This window comes from Cyrtonyx montezumae, unplaced genomic scaffold (genome assembly GCF_038088225.1).
Source record: "Cyrtonyx montezumae isolate F1298 unplaced genomic scaffold, pur_monq_1.0 scaffold_4, whole genome shotgun sequence".
NCBI classification, from domain to species: domain Eukaryota; kingdom Metazoa; phylum Chordata; class Aves; order Galliformes; family Odontophoridae; genus Cyrtonyx; species Cyrtonyx montezumae.
This window is the reverse complement of record NW_027072045.1, coordinates 20651765-20674224: the sequence shown is the minus strand read 5'-3', so window position 1 is coordinate 20674224 and position 22460 is coordinate 20651765. Positions and strand designations below refer to the sequence as shown.

Genomic DNA, 22460 nt, shown 5'->3' with positions numbered 1-22460 from the left:
GTCACTGCTGCTGCAACACATCACCTCACCACCTCACTCTGCTGACATCTACCCTTTGGTCTTCATAAATGTTCAGCAAGCATTGATGCGTGTCAGCGGATGTAAATTTTTCTGCATGGAGAAACACAGTTCCACACCTTTTCTTCATATGTACTCCCGTGTCAGACACCATTTTGTCAGATTGCCCTTCTGCTGCTGTCTGTCACATGGCAACAAATATTGGTGAGAAGGTTCAACCTCTAGTGCCATACAATCAACAAACACTGCTGATTTTATGGGTCAACACAAAATAGGAGGCATTTCTTCTGGAGCAGCCTTCATACACAGTGACATTACACTGAATAGTCTGCTCAAGCTTGTTCTGTTTTGGGAAGAGGATTGTACTAGAAACTTTAACCATTCTGTGATGGAATGTACAGAATTCGAAGTCAAACTAGGTGCAAAGAGACTAAGCACATGGAATAGGCAGAAAATTCTTTTCTTTGCTAATAGTTGTGGAAGAACCCGAAAAAGACTTATTAGAGCATAGAGAGGGATGTAGATGTGAAATATTGCAGAGAATCACTGATAAGCTAAAACAACTTTGGATTAAGTTAGATAAAATGCACACTAATAAATTGCTGTAACTGGAATTGATATTCAAAAAAAGTTAGAAGAAAACTCAAAGATGTAATAGTTGAATAGCTTATACTAGTGTGCAGAGGTTACAGTAGATCCCATGTTCTAGTCTGGGAAGGAGAGGTGATATACAACTCAGAATACATATTACCTTCTTCTTTAATGACAATCCATTTTTTTCGGTCCAATAGTATTTGATTTTCTCCTAAATGTTTATGGGCCAGTGAAATTTTACACCTGCATGTCTGAGAGACCTTGAACAACATTCATTTTCAGAAAAAAATAGATAGAGGTGAGAGTTCTGAAGCAGGTGTGAGTTCTGTGTTGAGATCCTGCTATGCAAGCTCTACTGCTCTGCTTGTCATTTTTCACGCAAAAGAAATAAACGTAACTAAACAAATTTTCCTTATGTTAGCTTCAAAAACAAAACACTCATCTCCCTGAAAACAAATATACTGAATGACTCAAGTCTTTTCACCTACAAATTAAAACCTGCAAAGTCATCGTAATAAGAGGTTTTTGTAATTTAGAGCTTATTTCTAAGAGGAAAAAAGATGGACTGCCAGAACTTCTTGAAAATATACTATTTGTATTATAAGAAATACTCTAGTATACAGCAAAAAATAAAATTAATATTAGAGTTCTTTTATCATAGGATTGGAAAACTCTCTTATTTCTACATAAAAGTTAGAAATAACATGTAAGTTAGAAATAACTTCCTTGCAAAATTTTGTCAAGTGATGATAAAATAGGAAGATAAGAAACTAAAAAGTTTGTTAAATGGTTAATTTTAGCACAGTAATATCTGACGATAAAGTTAAGAGAACAAAACAAAAATACTTTGAAAAACATGTTCACATGCTATTTTCATGAATGAAGTAGTTCTGCAAATTTTTTAATTTAAGCATGGGTTGGATCCTTTAATGATAATGGAATTTTATTTATGTAGTGTATGCTCCCCATAATTCAATTTGTTTTTCTATGCTTTTGGAAGTTGCAGTGAGAGAACTAAATTATGGAGTTTAAGGAATGGTTTTACCGTGACTGATTCTAATAACGTGGAAGATCTTCTGAGACTTTGGTACAATTTCCTTGCAACTCAGAAGTCACTTAGAAGTTACTGCTGCACTGAAGTAGTATGAGTGAATGGAGTCTAAACGTGTTTTGCTTCCAGAGAAAACACAGTTCATTTGTAGGTGAAGTGAGGATGTCTAGATCTGGAGAATGTTTCTTCCTCCTTCCACAGTGATGGTTTTACATGTAAACTATCTGACTCAAGCCCATTTTATTTCATTTCTATAGAAATTCATCCACGTAGGATCCATTCTTAGTGGTTTATAACTTAAATAAGACTTAAGTAGAGAAGTGTAGAGAGATAAAAAGGACTAAAAAGGGTAAGGAAAAAGGAAAGGCAGTGTTATTTTTGCCTTAGTTTTCCTATCTCTGTGTATTTCAAAGCACAGAAGTTATACACTTGTGAAAATTTTGCCATTAGGTATCTTCTGAGTAAAGGTCATTCCATGCAGTCTTAAAGATACTTAATACAATGATGGGTGGTTTAGGGTTTATAAAGAGATTTGTAGAGAATCTGACTTCACTAGTGCTTGATACCACAAAACTGTTGACTATTGTAGTAAATGTAAAGAAAGTAAAGCAAGTAAATTGTAAGAAATGTTGGAAGTCATTTGCATTGGTAGCACTGATAGGTGAGTCTCCATCTGTAAAATCGAATGGGAAAAAATGCTTATATCCATCTTTTGTTTACTATACTTTTTTTTTTTTTTTTTTTGTAGGCAGAAAATCTGTGCCAAAAATGTATGATGTTAGAGCTCTGTCTTAGTTTTTTACAAATATTTAACAAGTCAAATTGTCTGGGAAGTGAAGCCAAATTAAACATTACCTAACCCTACGCTCATTTAGAGTCCTGGAAGATGTCCTGGAAAAGAGCATGCTGAGATACTTCATGGCCATATAGCAAATGTGTTGCTCTTGATAGTAAAATTGCAACTAGAAGCAGTTCTAACTGAAGGTTTTCCACGAGTTAATGTGAAATGCAGCTGTGCAGCATTTCTAAAAATACTATTAGCAGAGAGGCTATTTAATGAAGGCTGACCCTCCAAAGGTCTCATGGACCAACACGTTTAACTAGGCAGAAATGAATTCAAAAGTAGGATCTGCAAAGATGGAATAAACAATGGACCTGCAAATTCACTAATCATGTGTCCAATAAATTGCAATAATTAGCATTTTAAGAGCTTGTGATTTTTAGTTTTATATGGAATATGAGAGGCCTGTTTCTACTTTGTGCTGTGTTACTTTGAAAAACAAACAGACAACAACCAAGAAAACAAACTTATACATAGTGCCAAGCAATAATTTCTGTTCCTAAGTGGCACTCAAAACCAAGAAAAAGCAAAACGAGGTGTGTGAGAGAATGGAACTTGCAGTTTGAGAATATTCAGTCTTGTCTGCTTTTGCTGGAGGATTCCTATAGAATTAGAACAAAAACTCTTGTGTTTTTTTTTTTTTTTTTTGGTCAGAGATGTTTCATCCATTCTATACTTCCATAGGAAAAAAAACACATTTATATTTAAGAACACGTGCTTATTGCTGACATTATTTTACTGTAAAAGTTAATATAATTTTTGAATGTTAGTCATTAACTAGAGAGTTAATATAATTAGTTACTCTTTGATCTTTTTTTTTTCTTTTCCATTTCTCTATGTGAAATCAATGCAGGATTTATTCAGGTTGAGATGGAATCTTAATTTCAGTGGAATGATGACAGTTTCCTCCAGAGAAAATTGTGGCTCATATTATCTGATGTGTGAATTCTGCATTATTAAGTACAACTGGTACTTTTTGTACTGTGACATGGAAGCAATGAAAAACCAAGAGAATGTGTTTTGAAACAAACTATTCCACGTCAGTGATAACTAGAAATGGACCGATGGTACAGCAGATCACTGGTGAACATTCACAGAAACTGGTTATTGTTTTCAGGAATGTAGGTAGAAAGTGAAAATTCTAATGAATTATTACATAAATAAGTAGCAATGCAGAAATTTAAGTCCAAGGAGTATTCTAAAATAATTCAAAGAGTTTGAAGTAAACTATCTTCTTAAACTGAAGACTAGTAAGGATGTCGTTGTTGTCAAAATTGCAGGGGCTATGGAATGTGCAGTATGTTATTTGCTTTAATCCAAATACCAGGTGCTTTACTGTAATGTTAGAGTGAATAATTAAGAGAGCATAATTTAGTGTTCAATGAAGTAAAGTTTAGGTAGTTCTATAACTTGATCTGAAACTGAGACTAGAACAATTCCCGTAAATGAATTAAGAACAACATTATTGTTTTTAATTTTTTTTGTAGTACTGGGCACGTTCTGCGTCTGCCTCATAGATATGTTTGCACTGTTTTTTGTATTCAGACTTACAGACATACATCCACAAAATGCAGCCTGTCTTCATACCTGTCATACCATCAGCATATTCCAGATACTAGACATCTGACTGTAGACCTTTTTGGTAGTGGAACTGAGTACGGAGTTCTCAGTCAAGGCAGACAGTCTATTTCTAAGGGTTACAGAATGTAATGTGAGAGTATCACTCAAGAAGAGAATTAAGGTGGATCTTAATAGAAGACAGATAAAAAGGAAATCAAAGGTTGAAGGAAGAGGTCTGCATAGAGGAGAAATTTGTCATCTGCTGTATCTTATCCAATGCTTAACATCTCAAATGTGCAGGAGTAATGAATGAAAATGAAAAAATATTCCAGGAAAGAATCCTACCTTTCAAGAGATTAAAAAGTAAAAGGAATATACAGTTACAGAATGCAGAACAAAATTCTTCCAGTCTATTCTACAAAAGGCATGCATTTACCCTCTTTTAATCTATCCCTGTGAAACCACAACACACGTTTGGAAACACAACATAGATCCCAGAATTAGGGGAGAGGCAAACTGAAGAAGCAGCTGAACTGAACCGTCACCAGTACTCCTTGATTACTTTACGCTCATTTGAAATCCTACAATACTTAATCTTACACGGACTGTATCCGGAGTGTTTCCAAGAACTGAGTTAATTAGTGAAATATCCCCAAAATAACTAACTCCCCTGCCAAGAAATGGGCTCTTCCATTTTCCTCACATGATTTTCTAGGCACTTTCACTTTTCCATATATAGGAGCAGCCCAGAGACTGACAGATCAGGCTAGGTAGGGATACAGACTTCAGGCACATGCGTACTTGTTGCATGCATACAAGCCCATGCTGATTTCACACACTAAAATTCGAGTTAGTACTACAGGTAGTGAGAGAACACAGTGACAGTCCTGCTCAGAAAGAAACTTCATCTTTAATAGAAAGCACCGAAGGCAGAAATCTTCACCACTTTTTAAAATAATCCATTGGGAAAAGCATCACAGTCATGAATGGGCCAGTGGATGGTTTATGTGATCACACCCTGGATGATGAAGGAGCCTTCATGTTCACATCAGAGTCAGTAGGAGAAGGACATCCAGGTAAGGAGCTACTGTGGCAAATGCATTAAAGGAAAAATACTTTCATTGAAAATGTTTTTAGAAGTCTGAAGAAAACTTAATCCACTATTACTGTTATTACTGAAAGACTATTTATGTTATTTCCATTGGACCTTTCCATAATGACTCTAGAACCACTGCAACTAGAGTTCTTCTAACAGGAGTTTTTGTGCCTTTGATGGGTGTGTTACACTGCAGAAGGCAGTGGGATTTCTGGTTGCTACTCCTTCCTTTTTATTTTATTTGCTTTTTTATTCAGTATTACTGCGGAGACATTACTGTATCTCTGATAGGCTCAAGTTTCACATATGGATAAGAGTACATAGCTTGCCTCTCAAATTCCATATCTTTATGTGCACTGTGAAACTGTCTTGCATATATGCTGTGCTCTAAAACTGTCACCCATAAGCAGTCTATTTTAAAAACTTGAAAACTCCCTGGTTCTGTACACGTCAAAGTTGCTGATATGTTTTCTCCCATTTCATCATATGAGTATTAATGCAATATATGGAATTACTTAAGTGAATAGTGGACAGATTTTTGCTAAAATGTATGTGTGGTCAACAGAGCTTAGTTCAGTTTTGTTGAAAAAAAAATGGTCATCTGCCCAAAACATGTACTTTCTGTCAAATGAGTCCAAGGGACAATAGTCTGTTTGTTGTCCTGAAAAGTGTGTTTGTTTTAGAAGGTAGTGTGGCATCACATACTTTTAGCTATAGTGAGATTTTTCTTTTCCTTGTGATTATATCATAAACAGGTGGTTTAACATAGAGAACATAAAGGTCAGCAGTGAGAATGTAACGTCTGTAATTCTGATAGTTGTCTATAATATTAACTTATGAGTGCAGGTCAAATCTATGGCTGATGCAATTGAGTCCATTGCTGTCAATTTCAGGTTAAGCAAGTTAGAGTTCTTTCTGATGTAACACCATTAGAAAATGACAACCATATTCAGTCCTTCGGCCGTAGGTCCATCTCAAATTTGTGTATAATTACATCCAGCAACCACAGAACAACATAGCTCCATAGGAAAAGTGGCCTACTATAGGGTGATTTTAAATTGACAGTGATTTTTCTGAAGTTGACTGGTCACAACTGATGCTATTCTAATCATTTTTTAATCTCTTTGAGACTGTAACAGGTTAAGTCTCAGAATAGGAAGAGACATAACTCAGCTTAGTCCACAGGTTTTTACTTGTTCCTTAGCTTCTTTTATTTATTATTTCTATTTTTGTCTTGGTTCCTGTGTTAGAATATGGTCCAGTTTTCAGTTGTTGCTTACATTTTGTTCTTTATTTTGAAAAACTCTATTGGCTTTCTGTGGGTCTTCTTTAAGTCCTGTGAATGTTGCTCATCTCTGAAATACCTGTCAGGCCCTTGAGAAAGTGTCACCACTAATGAAATTTGCAGACATCATCTCATCTGCCAGAGACAGCTGGATCTCTGGGTACTTTGAGATGCATATATCCAAAAGCTTTATTGTGAAGAGAGAATGCAAAGGTGAAATTTACACTGATTTTTTCACTGTTATATTTTCCTAAAAAATATACACATTGGTATACACCTATGGGGAAAGAAATATCCAGATATTCCACACTAAGTGAGAACAGGATAACACTAACTCTGGGTGATCCTCAAAACTTTTGTTTCTGAATGCAGTCTGGCAATAGGTCTAGTTTCTAACAGCAGATCAACTTTCACAACCTGACCAAACGCTGTTTTACTTCTTCTGTGGTTTTACACTAGATGTGACAATATACCATTAGCATTTTGTCAGCCAGGAAAATCTTGACTGTTTCTTAAAACTGGGACCTGTCTCCAAGGCTGTAGCCGGGCATTTGATTATGTTATCAGTAGTGGAAGATATTTATTATGAGTTTTGAGTACCTCTCTTTGCTATCAGCGGATAATTTGCATGTTCTTGATAACTTCCTTTCTGCATGCAGTAGCATAATTTTGCTCAAAGGCACTACGCGAAGATCCTGATCCAGATCCTTGTCTGGTAGAAATTTGAGTTGTTCTGATTATGTTAGTTGAGTTGAATGTTCTCATATATATCATCATGATAAACAAAGCAGAAGAAGTTACAAGCTTATTTATTTGTGCATAAAGAGAACTGCCTTGTATCTGCGCAGTGCTTTTGAGCTGTGTGTAATTAAGCCCAAGTTCTGTGAATGTAATAGCTGGCAATAATTAATACACAAGCATTATGTATGCTCCCCAAAGAAATCCAGAGAAGACTGTTCATCCCATATTTTGGGTCCCACTTCTTCAAAATGATTCGAGTATATATTTTTGAACTCCCTTCCAGAAGGTCTTTAATCCTGACATTTAGTAGGGCAAATTCCAAACTCTTTGCAGACTTCCACTTAACCTCCTCCTTCCTGATATAATAAAAGCACAGGAATAACAGCTTGTTGCTGTTTTTTTTTTTTTTTTGATTGTTTTTTTTGATGTTTTTTGTCATTTCCTCACTTTGCTTCACAGATTTTTAAGTGTTGGAAGGGACCTCTGAAGATTATCTAGTCCAACCACTCTGGTAAAGTAGGTTCTCTCTTCATACAGGAGAAGAGTCTGTCCATGCTGCACAATGGTTTCATTGTGCTTTGAAAGGCTTGTGTGTTACTCTGACCCACAATGTCTTACTGGTGCCAAACTACTTAGAATTAATTCCTTCCCCTTTCTGGCATGGGACCAGGTGGATTTGCCTGCACACAAAATACCATTCAGCTTTCCAGTATGCATTAAAAATATGAGAGAAAACTTTACTAAATGCATTTATATGACATAAATAAAAAAAAATGCTTTACCTGAATATTCACAGAAGAAAAATGAGAAAACCTCCCAAAACCCCTTTCCTCAAAAGATCATGAAGTGCAGATCTTTCCAGTCAGTTGAAGCTCACATATCTGATGTCATAATTCAGTAAGCTGCGTACTGAACAAGAGAACATGTGAGAAAAGCTGTTTTAACAGTACAGTGTTAATATAGGAGTGCTTGTTGAAAACAGCAGTGGCACTTCAAAGGAGTCTTTTAATGAAGAAAAATATAAGGTAGTGAAATTCAGCTATTCAAAATATTCCCAATTACACTTGGTTTTGGTAGAAAGCTTATTTCTCAGTGATGGGCTGAAGATAAGCATTCAGGATATTAACTTATAAATTTTTTTCACAAAAAAACCCAAACCCTGAGAATTGCTCAGTTTACCTCATTTTGAATATATAATATCACCTTCTAGTGCCTTTGACATATATAAGGCATTTAAAATTGTGCTATCCAAATTTATTTTGATGATCACAGGTTTTTAAGAAAATGAAACTTACCTTTTGAAATATTTGATGTTGATTGCATTTATTGCATGATTAAAGCTAGAAGTGTGGTATTACCTGTTTGCAGTTTTGAAGGGTGGAGCTTTTTTAATTGAAGTTTTAGTTGTTACTGTCCATAGGTTTTATTTTTGATGAATGTATGGAGAGTCCTGAGGACAGCCTTCAGTTACAGAGCATTTCTTTTTTAAGGATATAGCATTTCTTTGTTGCGCTGTTAATGTAGTTTAGATCCACATAATGAACTCCTAGTCAACTGAGTCCAAACTTTGGAAATCCTCTTAATTAGTGATCAGCTTAGATGTTGAATACCTTCTTTACTTCATAATTTGACAACAAAACTTCACTGAAATGTTCATCATCAGACCCATTAATCCCTTTTATAGATATCAGGAGCTGTTTCTATGGCTAGCTGGCATATTTGCCATAAGGCTGGCTCTGTGGCATGATTTGATTTCTTGATAAGAATTCACAGTTATCTAATACTTTTCAGTTCAGTCAAGATATCCCTAGGCTAGACACTGTTTTTGCAATATGGATCTTACCGGATAGTAATTCACTATGTGGATTTAAAAAAAAAGGAAAGAATGGACAGACATTCTGTCACATTCAGCAGCTGTAAGAGAGCTGTGACAGTTGAGATGATAAATTTAAATAACAGAATGAAAAGCACACAAAGCCTGCTAAGCATCACTAAAAATAGCAATGCCTGGTTTTATTTTACATTAGAGACCTTTACTAATAGGCATTTGCATTAAGCAGCTGATCATCCTCCTTGATTCCTCATTTGAATCATGATAGTTGCATCTATATGTGTCAGTAGCAGTTTCTAATTGCACTAGGATTGCTGGTTCTTGCACCAGAAATCAGTTTTTGAATGAATTACCAGAACAATTTCTCTCAGCCTACTTTAATCCAAAAATCAGACCATCAGCATAATCAATTAGAATAATTTAGAATATCATTTTCAGTGAATTCTCACGTATGCTTTAAAGGCCAGAGAGGTCTTCTGGTATAAGTTCATACACAGGAAATGAAATTTCATCCAACAGTTCTTCAAACATACTACTAAACTATAGTTGAATAGCATTCCTACCGTTTAAAAAGATACCCGATTTTTAACTAGAGTTTTGAAGGACATTGCATCTCACAGTGCTATATATGAACAACTTCAGCATTTCCTTACTCTTAAGATTTGCCTTTTAAAATCTTTATCTGTCCTTCCCTAATCTCCAGCTATGAAATATGGAGGGAGTATAACCTCTTAGCCTCTCAGATATTCTATGCACAACATACTTGTTTCACAGTGATTTGCAGAAAGCATCACATGTAGTTGTAGTTAGTTTGCAACTATTAAGTGCATTCCTTGTTACATCTATCTATTGGTCTTGCACACAGGATACTGCATACAACTTTCTATTTAGTTTACTTAAATATTTCAACAATAAGCAAAGTAAGAATTGCTATATATCCAAACAGATACAGTCTGTGTTTTGTATTGAGTTCCCTGTTTTGAACAACAGTTTTAATGTCTTGCAGATAAAATCTGTGATCAAATCAGTGATGCTGTGCTAGATGCCCATCTTAAACAGGATCCAAATGCCAAAGTTGCTTGTGGTAAGTTATTTGCTGCATTACTTTAAGTCACAGAACCACAGAATTGTAGGGGTTGGAAGGGACCTCTAGAGGTCAACTAGTCCAACCCCCTGCCAAAGCAGCTCCCTAGCCCAGGTTGCACAGGTAGGCTTCCAGGTGGGTCTTGAATGTCTCCAAAGAAGGAGACTCCAACACGTCCCTGTGAAGCCTGTGCCAATGCTCCATCACCCTCATTGTGAAGAAGTTCCCAAATACATTTGTGCAGAACTTCCTACGTTTCCATCTGTGGCCATTTCCCCTTGTCCTATCACCATACACCACTGAGAAGAATTCAGCTTCATCCCTTTGCCTCCTGCACTTTAGATATTTATAGACAAGGATTAGATACCCTGAGTCTTTCTTCCTTTTTTCAAGTTACTGCTCTCTTATTTCTAATGTGTTGGCAAAGAGCTCGTTGTCGAATGTAGAATCATTTTACTCTCAAATACTATATTAAAAAATACAGTCTTCAAGAGAAGGAGAGATGAGAAGAAACAGCAGAAGTTCTTATAAAGGCTGAAGCAGCAGAAGGTAGTAACTTCCAGAAGGGTGGGAGAGCTGATATTAAGAGCAGACTGAACATTCTGAGGAGAAATATACTATAATGAAATCTAGTCTATTTTTGAAAGAATATTTGAATGCCTTGCTAGACAGTACATATGTTTAATAAAGTACTAATTTTGTAGTCTTAGTCTCTATGACTGCTTATTTTCATATTATCTCCTCAAAGAATTGTATCACCAATCCTCACCTAATTTTCTCATTTTAACTAAACTCCAGCTTCAAAGACTTCGTCCTTGAGCTGGAGTTAAATTGTCAGAATAGTTGGCCACTGATAAGCATTATTTAACCTCAATGTGCCTTAGAATAATTAAGGATTAAATGGACACAAATCCTGGTTTAATACCACATTTCCCTGAACATCTCTACACATAACTCAGTTATGCTGAGTGCTTTGATTTTTACGTTTTTGAGTCCGGCATACTCTCCTTTTTCATGCTTTCAGACATGATGAAACAAATTGGTCATAGAAGGAGGTTAATATTGCCAAAAATATACATAAAAATACCAGTGCAGTTTATACCCAGTAGATTTCTCTAAGTCATCATAATCACAAGCATAGTCATTTGTCTCAGTGGGCTGGTGATTCTGCTACTGTTAACGCTGCTTCCATCTCCATTTTCAGAGACGGTATGTAAAACAGGAATGGTGTTGCTCTGTGGGGAGATCACATCTCGTGCTATTGTGGATTACCAGCGAGTGGTCCGAGATGCAATTAGACATATTGGCTATGATGATTCAGCTAAAGGTTGGTGACAAAAATTCATGAAATCCTTGAAGAGCAAGCAATAGGCAACTGCAAACAGGTCTGTCAGCACTTTCTTATGTGGGCTTATGCAAGCCCGATAAAAACCTCAATATCCTGTGTGAAAGCTACTTAGGTGGTGCTACATGAAACACTTTCTGGCTTTATCCCAGTAAGTAGAAAAAATAGTGTGTATTTGTTAAAACTGAGAAGGAGTGGGCAGAATATACTTCGAACTGTGAACATGAACCATGGAACCTACCACTGACTTAAACCTGCAAGAACTTGCATCTGTTATGTGGCAATCTGATGCACCTTGGTGAGGAAAAGAGGAAACTTAGGTTTGTAATTACATATAGATACTGTAGTGGCATACAAAATTATTGGGAGACTCTGCATTCTACAACCAATACCTACAATGAGGAGCATATAGTCCAAGTCAGATTTTTATTTTGTACAAAGGACAAAAAAGGCGAAACAATGTAAAAACCAAACATATTCCACTACCTAACTTGCCACGAACCTCTTAATATCATACAAATATTCCAAGAGTACTGTTACAATAAATGTATCTTTTCAAAGCTTTTGTTTAAAAACTGCTGTCAACTGCAATCCTTTAATAGCTGTCAAATTTCCAGGGAGACTGCTGTAGCAGTGTATCAGCAGGTTACCTACGTCATGACTTAGCAGCAGGATTCTCCAAATATACTGACTAATCTATTATTTTATACATCTGATTTTTATCTTAATTGACAAAATTATAAGGACAGATATAGTGAACAACAGATGCTATAAAAAAGTAAAGATAAAGCTAAAATCATTGCACACTGACATGGTTTTCATCTTGGTATAGCCTACTTAAAAGAAGGTGATGAGGATTCAAGTGGATCATATGCACGTGGACATGTACACGTGCTTTATTAAATGAATGTTAGCAGTAGTTATAAGAAATGCTTAATTTGGAAAAAAAAATCTCTTAATATACCCCAGGCCAAAGGTGCAAAAATTTGCTATGATTGTATTCAAGTCTTTGAATTTCTTTTTTAAAATCTTCTTATTGATCTTTGAATGTAAAGAAATTTCCCATCCCCAGGTTTTCTGTGAAGTGCAAATCTTTTTTTTTTCCAGTCATACAAAATCTCATGAGAGATTTAGGTACATACACTGATTTACATGTACTCCAGAAAGCAAGTTCTTCAATTGCTGAAAATATCAGCTCATAGGAATTTATAAAGAGGTTTTTAATACTGTTTGTTTGGGAGGGGCTTATCATTTACTTTGTTTTGTTTTGGTTTTTTTGACTACTTATCTCTAGTTAGCTGTTCCTAACTGGCACACAGTGCCAATCCAAGGGAAAACAAATAGTACCAATCAATAAAAATAAACCCTACACAACCTACCACCTCTGCCACAAAATTTAAGTCTACTGTAAGTTAGACTATGTATTCTAAATATGGTATCCTTCAGAATGTAAATTTTGCTATGTGGTTCCATATTACTGTCCATCAAGTCCAGTTCCTGGCTCCACACAACTGTGACAAAAAAGAACATCACTGTTCTTTCTTTTTTTTTTTCCAAATAGGTTTTGACTACAAGACTTGCAATGTTTTAGTAGCACTGGAACAGCAATCACCTGATATTGCCCAGGGTGTTCATTTACACAGGGATGAAGAGGATGTTGGTGCTGGAGATCAGGTAGATTTGACATCACACCTGAAATATCAAAAATATTTGAATGGGAAGGGCTTACCTCATCCCACTACCATATTTTCTAAAGCAGAACCCATCTGAAGATTTGCACACTTCCATCTTGGTCTAGGCCAGACTAAAAAAGCCATATCCTAATTAAGACAGGTAGAAGTTATTTGCAGGCAGCCTTTTTGCTGGTGTTTATTATGGCACTCAACATAAGCCAGGAGAGCTCTGTCACTTTGTAATAGTTAGGGTGCATTCTTTAGATCTTCACAAGAATTTCTGCTTACATTTCTTGTATTTTTGTTGACTAGTTTTGGATGCTTCAGACCATTCATATTGCAGCCAGACTTGTTTTGTAAGATGAAATAAGCAAAGGACCTTAGCACTTTCACAAAGCTCTTGAGATTTTGCACAGCAAAAAATTTGGCAGTGTTTCAACTGTCTGCAGCATTAGTAAAATGAAGGCAAATGTGCCAGAGTACTTATAATTCTCCTTTATTTCCCAGGGGCAAAGATCTGTTTTATTATAATAGGTACTCTTCATAATTAAAGTTGTCCAAGCTCCATTTCTGTGAGCTAAATAACATGTGTAGATAATTACAGTGTGTTCCCAAGAGAAAGATGCTAACATAAAAACTCCATAATCTGACTGATGCCTGTATGAATGAATTTAACATTTACAGTAGTTCTCATTAGTAGTAATATCTAGTTTATAACAATGCTGTTGAGAACCATAAATGGAGATATCAGAGTAGAGGAGCCAAGCTAATATTGTTAAAAAAAACGCTTGAGGACAAATATTTAATGCTTTTATGCTGTCATGGGGACAAAGGGCTACGCGAGAAGAAAAGATTTCTGACTTTCTTCAGCACTAGCATGATGTCCTCTCCCATTCCAACTGAATGCCTGTCATTAGCTTTGTATCACAACATACACTGTGTGAGGAGAAAGAAAATGATACAAACTCTACTTAACAAATAATAATGTGATACAGGAAGCATTTCTTTTCTGAAAGAGTGGTCAGGCACTGGAATGGCCTGCCTAGGGAGGTGGTTGAGGCACCATCCCTAGCGCTGTTCAAGAAGCGTTTAGATGAGGTGCTAAAGGACTTAATTTAGTAGTTGGGTAGAGATAGTGATAGGAGGATGGTTGGACTAGATGATCTTATAGGTCCTTTCCAACCTTATGAACTTATGAACTTATGAACAGTAGTAGAAGCTGTGACCAGAAGCATATTATACTGTAGTGCAAACCTGACTCAAGTGCCTTAGCTGTTGAATTGTGATTCCTTTGTGTACCATTCAAATTCCATTCAGCTGAAAAGTCAGATGTGAACTTCAGTGTGAGTTAGTACCAGCCTAAGCCTCTACAATCTTTATAGAGTAGTAAGAACAACTTTTGTATATCAGAGTGGTCCAGAAATTGTTTAACTCAGAGAGATCTTTTTTCAGTATTTTTTTTTCCACCCAATCTTCCTAGTTTTTGTCTGGGTTTCCAACTTAACATGTAAACCCTCAGGACTTCTGTGAAAAATTCTTGGAGCACAGTTTGTTTCTCATTTTGCTATAACGTGTTGGAACCTGACCTGAATTTAGGCTTCTTAGACTATGCTGTAAAATAGTAGAAAGTAAACCTGAGGGTGCTGTTTGCTTTTTGTTTCAGACAGAATCTCACTGCCTTTGGTTGTGGTTCTTTTTAACAGCGATTGAAATCTCTCCTCTCCTCCTGTAGGGTTTAATGTTTGGTTATGCAACGGATGAAACAGAGGAATGCATGCCTCTAACAATTATTCTTGCTCATAAGCTGAATGCCAGGTTAGCAGAGCTGAGGCGCAACGGAGAGCTTCCATGGCTGAGGCCTGACTCCAAGACACAGGTAAAAGTTGCTGTCATGCTGGTTTCTCTCCTTTACCAACAGAGCACCAATCCTATCAGGTACTAATAGTTCTTGAAAATTATCTCATCTTTCTTTTCCAAAGCATTAGATATTCTTAAAGAAAAAGTAAATGGTATTTAGAGTACCAAGATTGCTACTGTATAAGCTACAAGTAGCAGGTAAAGAATTTCCACTGCTTACAATACTCTCCTCGACTGTTGGAAAATGGTTAACTTGTAGTTAAGTGCTAATAGCAGTCTGATACAAGTGAGGGAACATTTAATCTTTTAGACCTAAGCGTTCAGTGCTGGTTGAAAAAAAGCAGCAGAAAAACTGAAGGCCGGTCTTTTTGAAGAACTGCTAAGAACGTAGATTTCTGAGGTGCAGGAATTCTGCTGGAAATCTCTACCAGAAGATGCCTTTTGGACAATTTCACAGTAAACCAAATAGACAATAGCAGATTTTCTTTTTTTCCTCCCTTAATGCATAAAGGAAGAATGAAGAAGTAAGGCTAATTTCTCCTACTGTGGTAAAAAGATGAGTACAGATCATTAAAATGTCAGCACAGACACTTTGCTACAGTTTTTTCTCTTTGAAATAGCATAGCATGAGTTTGGATACATTTTACAGCGATTTTTTTTGTTGTTTTTTTCCCTTCCCCCTGCTTTGTTCAGGTCACTGTTCAGTATATTCAGAAGAATGGAGCTGTCATACCAGTGCGTGTCCATACTATCGTGATATCAGTACAACATGATGAAACCATTTCTCTGGAGAATATGCGCAGAACCCTGAAAGACCGTGTGATTAAAGCTGTTGTCCCTGCAAAGTACTTGGATGAGAGAACTATTTATCACCTTCAGCCTAGTGGACGATTCGTTATTGGAGGACCTCAGGTTTGCATTTATTTTGATGTTTCTATCAGCTTGTTGTTGCCAGTGGGTTTATTCCTTAACAGAGAAGCTCAGCTTGCCTGGCACATCCACTCTACATTATGAGAAGAAAGCTGTCTAATGGAAGTTCTAACTGTGGCTGTAGATGGGAGAGGCAATCAGGGTTTCACGTGCTGTACTCCAAAGTAAGCTTTGAGGGCATGGTCGTGTCATTCACTGCGTTGTGACTTAGGAAAATGAGTTGGGTCAAATTTAACATAGTGTTTGCAACATACAGTCCAGCTTTGGGTTTCATAGGCCTGAATTCAGCACTGTATGAAATAATTCTCATTGAATGTACACCTCACAGAGATAGACAAGAGTAGGTTTACATCTTGTACAGTGTACATGATTTTCATATCAATATGGCTTGAACTGTTCTACCCCACAACAGTGAGTGCTGAAGTGCTCATCTGTTCTCAAGATCAGTCCTGTCAAACTGCTCTGGTGAGAAAACTAATGTTGCTTTTGCTTTATCTAGGCAGTGTGGGAACAAGGAGGGATAATTTGATCATGCTCTTATAGAAGTCAGACAGAACTTTCACACTCTGTAGGATTGAGACTTCTGAGATTTAGTTTCTGAAAGCAGTTTCACAGTTTTAAGTTCTTGCCTTTGTCACAGCAAAATTCCAAAGCTCCTTCCTGAAATTAGATGCAAGTTCCTAACAACTCCAAATAAACTTGTTGGTGTTGTCATTTAAATTCATTCATTTTCTGAAATTTACCAGAAATATTTCTGTGGCTGTCTTTACATTAGTGCCATACAACAGGTAGGAAGAAGTTAACCATTGCACTAAAAACATTTTTGTGTAGCTAAATGAATTGTATCACCATAACTTCATGTATTGTTGGTGTTCTGGATCAAAGAGAAGTGGGCAGCTGAAAGTGAACTGTAACTAGGAAAAAAAGCTACTTGTGTAACAACGGTAGCTACAAACTTAAGAGAACTACACAGAGAAAATGTTTGAGGTGTGCACTGAACTATACCCACTTAAAAGGGAAGTTTTATTACCCATAAGCCAAACAGCAATCTCTTGTTGGGAAACTGTATCTCTTATGTTTGCAGGTACAAACACAGCTATGTTGCATTACGTGTTTGCAGCTTTTTGAACCTACATAAGTTTACTTAGTATGGGTCAGTCTGCTCGTGCGTCCATGGCCTTACAAGCACTATCATCAGTGGACTTGTGCAATTTATGATAGTGTTGTGGCAATCAAAAAAAAAAATATTTCCCCATCTGCTATCTCTGGAGCTTTCTGGGTACCAGTATGTTTTGTTTTGAACAAAACAAGATATGGAAGTCTATCTTAAACTTCATCTCTGTTATCTACGGATGAAATTTGACTCACTTGGGATCTTCACATTGTTTCCGAGTCCAGTGATAACCTTGAACTCTGTACTCGTTTTTTGCTGGTATCACGGTTTTCCCAACAGCATCATCTGATGGTAGCATGAGGTTATTACAGCCCTTCATAGAGTGCAGAAGATGCTTTTGTGGGCACTTCCAGACTCTTCTAAAAGGTTTTTTTAATGTATCCTTTTTACCTATCCATTTCCCTTCCTCTCAGTCAGTTCTGTCCTCAAGTCATTGTGGCATATAAGGTGTTCTCACTGCACCTGTCTGTGCTGTCAGAAATTAATGTTCGAGTCAAACTATAAGAACCTAGAAGGCGTATTCATATGAAGATCTTGACAGAATGGGAAAATAGTGCCAAAGGTTTTCTTCTTTATGTAAGCTTAGTCTTCCTATGAAGAACTTTGACTTTCCACTTGTTTGCTATGCAAACATTCCAGCAGGTGAATTTTACTAGCATGATATTCTCCACAAAAAGAATTTCAAACCTACAGGCGGAGGCTGAATGTCAAATATTGAAGTATTTATTAGGTTTGAGGTCAGACAATTGCTCAGAAATTGATCAATAAACTGAGATTGAACAAAAATATGAGGTACTTGTAAGGATGCAATCAGGATAGCTCTATCTACCTACTTCTCCGTACCTGTTGTGTAGGGTTTAAATAAGTATGTAGATAATATGAAACTAGACATATTTCTAGCACATAATTTTCTGACAGTTTCTGTAATGATACCACATCAGACGTGTTGAGTGCTAGCAGCCATATAATGTGGTATAAGGTTGCATAGGCATACCTTTTAGTGGTAAATAATAACTATATTGCATATTATTCACACAACTTCAGATTTCAGCCATAAGATATGAAAACCTGGTCTACTTAGATTTCAAATGAGCATAAAATCTTCCACTGGTTCAAATATGTCATGTAGCTTGCGAACAATACTCTGTATTCAGTTTGAGTGTTGCAGATAGGTCAATTGCAAACCAAAATTTCTATATTATACCTATGCTTTTGAAACAAACACTTAATGCTCTAGCTACTTATGTGTGAAATGCTTTGTCTGACTACCAAACACCATTCACAACTGACTTGTCCTACAAATCTGGCTTTAAAGAACACATAGCCACCGTTGTAACAGAGTGAGATGAGTTTATCCCCTTCAGCTATCACAAAATAATCTATAAATGGAGAACTTCCTTACACACTATAGTCTTCTAAAAATTGCATAACTTTGTATGAAAGTTATAAAATTGTAAAATGTAAAATGTTCCAACTCTTTTACTGATTCAGGGTGATGCTGGCGTTACTGGACGAAAAATCATTGTGGATACGTATGGTGGTTGGGGAGCTCATGGAGGTGGTGCCTTCTCTGGCAAAGACTATACAAAGGTGGACAGATCAGCTGCCTATGCAGCCCGCTGGGTGGCCAAATCTCTTGTCAAAGCTGGACTCTGTCGCCGTGTTCTGGTTCAGGTACAGTTTTGCTTATTGTTACTCTTCTCAGAAAGGTTGTACCTTTCCAGCCTTACCTTTAATAACCATCATACCAGACACTGTACTGGCAACAGACTCAGTGATGGACTGCAGCAGATGGAAGCAAGACTTTCTGATAGCCACATTACATCTCCTTGAAGCTAACCCTTTTTTGCTTAGCTTTCCTTTTATTAACTCCTCTTCCAGACATTTTCTGAGCTAAACTATTTGATGCTTACTGTCATGGGAATGAGTATGAGTAATGGGGCAGAAAATTATCCAGGGACGCAAGCATTTAAAAAAATTTCCTTTTCTCTGTAAATACACACTGTGCAAATACAGGGCAGTCTTCCTAAGAAGCATCTTGAATGAGTGCTTTTAACTTTTGCACACTCATTCCTACCGGAGTGCAATGCTTATTTGCTAACTATGCTGTATTTTTTGCCACAGGTTTCTTATGCCATCGGAGTAGCTCAGCCACTCTCAATTTCACTATTCACTTATGGAACCTCTCAAAAAACAGAAAAAGAGCTGCTGGATATTGTGCACAAAAACTTCGATCTTCGGCCTGGAGTTATTGTCAGGTACGAAAGCACACAAATAAGGAAACACCTCGGTGATCACATCTTACAGCTGATTTCTTACAGAACTGTTAGATGTTACAGAATAAAACTAATTCTTTTAAGCTAGCACAGGACTGTTCCATGCACTTCTATAGAGACTTTTTGTCAGACTTCATAGTTGATAGTTTCTATGAGGCACCAGCATACCACACATTTTAAGATGATAGACACTGCATTCAAGTATCATATACTTTCAGCCTTTGACCTTACATACTATATGGAACTGACACATGTAATGCTGTAACATCAGGTAAAGCACAGCAATGACATCACAATAGCAAAGTCCTAGGCTGGAACAAGCAAGGATATACTCAAATATTGTAGTTAGGAACACAGAAACAAAAGTGAGAACCCACTTACCTTCAAAAGTTCTCAGGTATACCAGGACCTCTAACAGAAAGCATTTACCACCACTGCCAACCCTTAAATGAGGTCTGGGAAGGAGTAGATCCTGGCTCCACCCCTTCCAGTCACTCAGCTGCGTTGTGTGCACCTGAACTACCCTGGGTTGGCCCTGCCTACCCACCAGGTGCTCCATCACTGGTTCAATCCCTGACTTGGCATTTCTGCTACAGTATATATATATATATATATTTCAGCTTATTTTGCTAAGAAAAATAAATAGGCTTTATTTTATGAAATGAATGGAATGTACCTCTTTTCTGTTGAAATTCACATTTTCTGTAGCCCCTAAAGGAGTTCACATTTATATTTTGTTGTAAGTTTTATGGTTTGGGTCCCTTATGATGACTGTGGCCAGCATGTCAAGGGAGGTTCTCTCCAGCCTCTACCCTGCAATGATGAGGCCACATCTGGAATTCTGTGATTCTCTGACTTAGTTTACATTTGGACACAATCACTGATATGTTTACATCTTCAAAATATGCTTCCTAGAAGGAGGATATGAACTGGATGTCTATGTCAGAATTATATTAATAAATACCATGAATATTATAAGAGAAAGAATTTAATTATTATTATTATTTTTTTAATTATTCACACAGGGATTTGGATCTAAAAAAGCCCATTTACCAGAAGACTGCATGTTATGGTCACTTTGGAAGAAATGAATTCTCATGGGAGGTGCCTAAAACACTTGTGTTTTGACCCTTGTAGTCCATTTTTAGAAACAGAAAGGAAGAGAAGTTTACTAAGACAATGATGCTTCCAAAAATCAAATTTGACAGCCTTGCATTCAACCAAAGGAATTTTAGGTTTTAAATGGGAAGAAAGAAAAGGATATTTTCTTGGAAATATATATATATATATTTTAGCCCTCAGTATCATTCATTATCTAAAATATAAAAGGCAGAATCTTGTTTTTAATCAACATATGACAACAAAACAGAATTTACTTTTTATTGCTGCTCCGTTGGTTCCTTCGATAAAGGTAAAGTATGACTCAGGTACTCAAACCAGTGGCTGAACCTCAAACCTTCCATGGGCAAAAGAATGGATGACTTTCCCAACTGACTGACAATTAACAAATCTCTTGCCTATAATTAGACAATGGAAAATTCTGGGGTCCAATTTCCTTACTGGAGCTAGCATTGCATATAGCTGGGACTGCTTTGATGGGATAAGGCTGGATATCACATAAGTGTATCTTGACCTCTTTTGTGGAAGATGTTACCAGATACATATTTAAATCTCCTTCACCAAGTATGTGCTGTTACTGTTGTGTTTCAATTACCTGTGTTTTTGAAACGTGTTCTACTACAAAACAATCATACAATAAAAAGCTTTTTCCTACCATGCATGTAAGGGTGTCTGTTTTTCTGTTTTCTAGCTTTACAGTGTAACAGTCCGCTCCACCTTGCCTCTAATAATCTTGTAGGATTTTAGTTTATTAACGTGATTAAATTTTAATGGCTTTTGGAATTGTGATATGAATTCATATTTAACTACATTTGTGATTATTATTTAATCCTTATTATTAATAGAAACTTGAAAATGTATTACATTTTTAACTCTTCAGTTTGCATTTGACAGTATTCTCCACTGTTTGCTCCCAAGTGTTAGCTTTATTGCACAGAGTAATATATTTTATCTAAATTTGAAATAAAATAAAAAATGCAGAGAAAAAAACTGCAGAATGTCATACACTGTGAGGCTGACATTTGGACCACTATCCAGCAGTCTCTCCTCAAAGAACTAACCACTAGATGGCTGTGCATCCCTCCACAGCTGAAGGAGTAAGTCTGTACTGAAAGCATTCCAACATTTGTGCAGGTACTCGGCTGCTAAATCTGGGTACCAGCACCCCCACTGCTGATGGAGCCGGTGGCTGCTTTGCCTTGTACCAGCTCTGGGTACCTGGTGAGTATGGTGGGTTAGGTACGAGTGAGACTGATGACATGGATGTTGTTGCTGTGCTATTGCATTATATTGTCCTTTAAAGTAACAGAGTAAGTAAATTGTTTGTGAAGGACCACAAATTAATCCCAGGTTTGTTTAGTTCAGGATGACGTGGGTCCTTTATCCTCTGTGACAAGTTTTGTTTGTCAACAGGCAACAAGGACGAGCTTAATGCTACAGTACAAGGTTCACCTACACACGGCCCCAAGAATCATTACACTCTAGCTTTATGATTTAATCAGCAGCTTGTTAGGTATTCTGCCCTGGACAAGTCCTGCCAAATCATGCTTCTGTCCAGATTGACTTTCGTTGCATAGTGTCACCCAAACAGATGTTGAGGTGGAGAGTACCTGACTGTGATGACTGTTAAAGAAAAACTGTCATTTATTCTCTTCTTTCAGTCTGTCACAAACACAACTGTATGTTCAAGCTAGAAGATTTTCCACTCCATAAATCATACTAATGTGCTACATGAACTGTGAGATGAGCAAAATGAGTAGTAGATTTGTGTGTAGCATCCTATCACCTCAGGACTTAGAGCATTAATCAGTGGGCTTTATCAGACCCCTGTACACATTTTGGCAGAAAAATATCTTAATGTACAGCTGCACCTTAAATAATTGGCAAAAATTTTCAAGATAATTATTTGCCAGCTCCATATTGCTGATCATTCAAGGAGGAAGATTGTTGTGGGTGCATAAGCCTCAAAAACATAAATTGCTTGG

The 22460-nt window shown here is 36.7% G+C and overlaps 1 protein-coding gene across 1 annotated transcript; it reads left to right on the top strand.

The window, feature by feature from the left end:
* Nucleotides 1–4816: 4816 nt before the first annotated feature.
* MAT1A (methionine adenosyltransferase 1A) lies at nucleotides 4817–21136 on the top strand. Its single transcript, XM_065747001.1, has 9 exons — nucleotides 4817–5140; nucleotides 10024–10101; nucleotides 11306–11428; nucleotides 13008–13120; nucleotides 14852–14995; nucleotides 15670–15888; nucleotides 18572–18754; nucleotides 19205–19338; nucleotides 20382–21136. The coding sequence occupies exons 1-9, from the start codon at nucleotides 5047–5049 to the stop codon at nucleotides 20482–20484; spliced, it is 1191 nt and encodes a 396-aa protein (XP_065603073.1). The 5' UTR covers nucleotides 4817–5046; the 3' UTR covers nucleotides 20485–21136.
* Nucleotides 21137–22460: the final 1324 nt, after the last annotated feature.

Bases quoted from the DNA above. Each gene is read 5' to 3' on its own strand.
- MAT1A (XM_065747001.1), top strand. From the start codon at position 5,047: ATGAATGGGCCAGTGGATGGTTTATGTGATCACACCCTGGATGATGAA. The intron at 5,141-10,023 runs GTAAGGAGCTAC...AATGTCTTGCAG, and splicing joins AGTAGGAGAAGGACATCCAG to ATAAAATCTGTGATCAAATC. The intron at 10,102-11,305 runs GTAAGTTATTTG...CTCCATTTTCAG, and splicing joins AAATGCCAAAGTTGCTTGTG to AGACGGTATGTAAAACAGGA.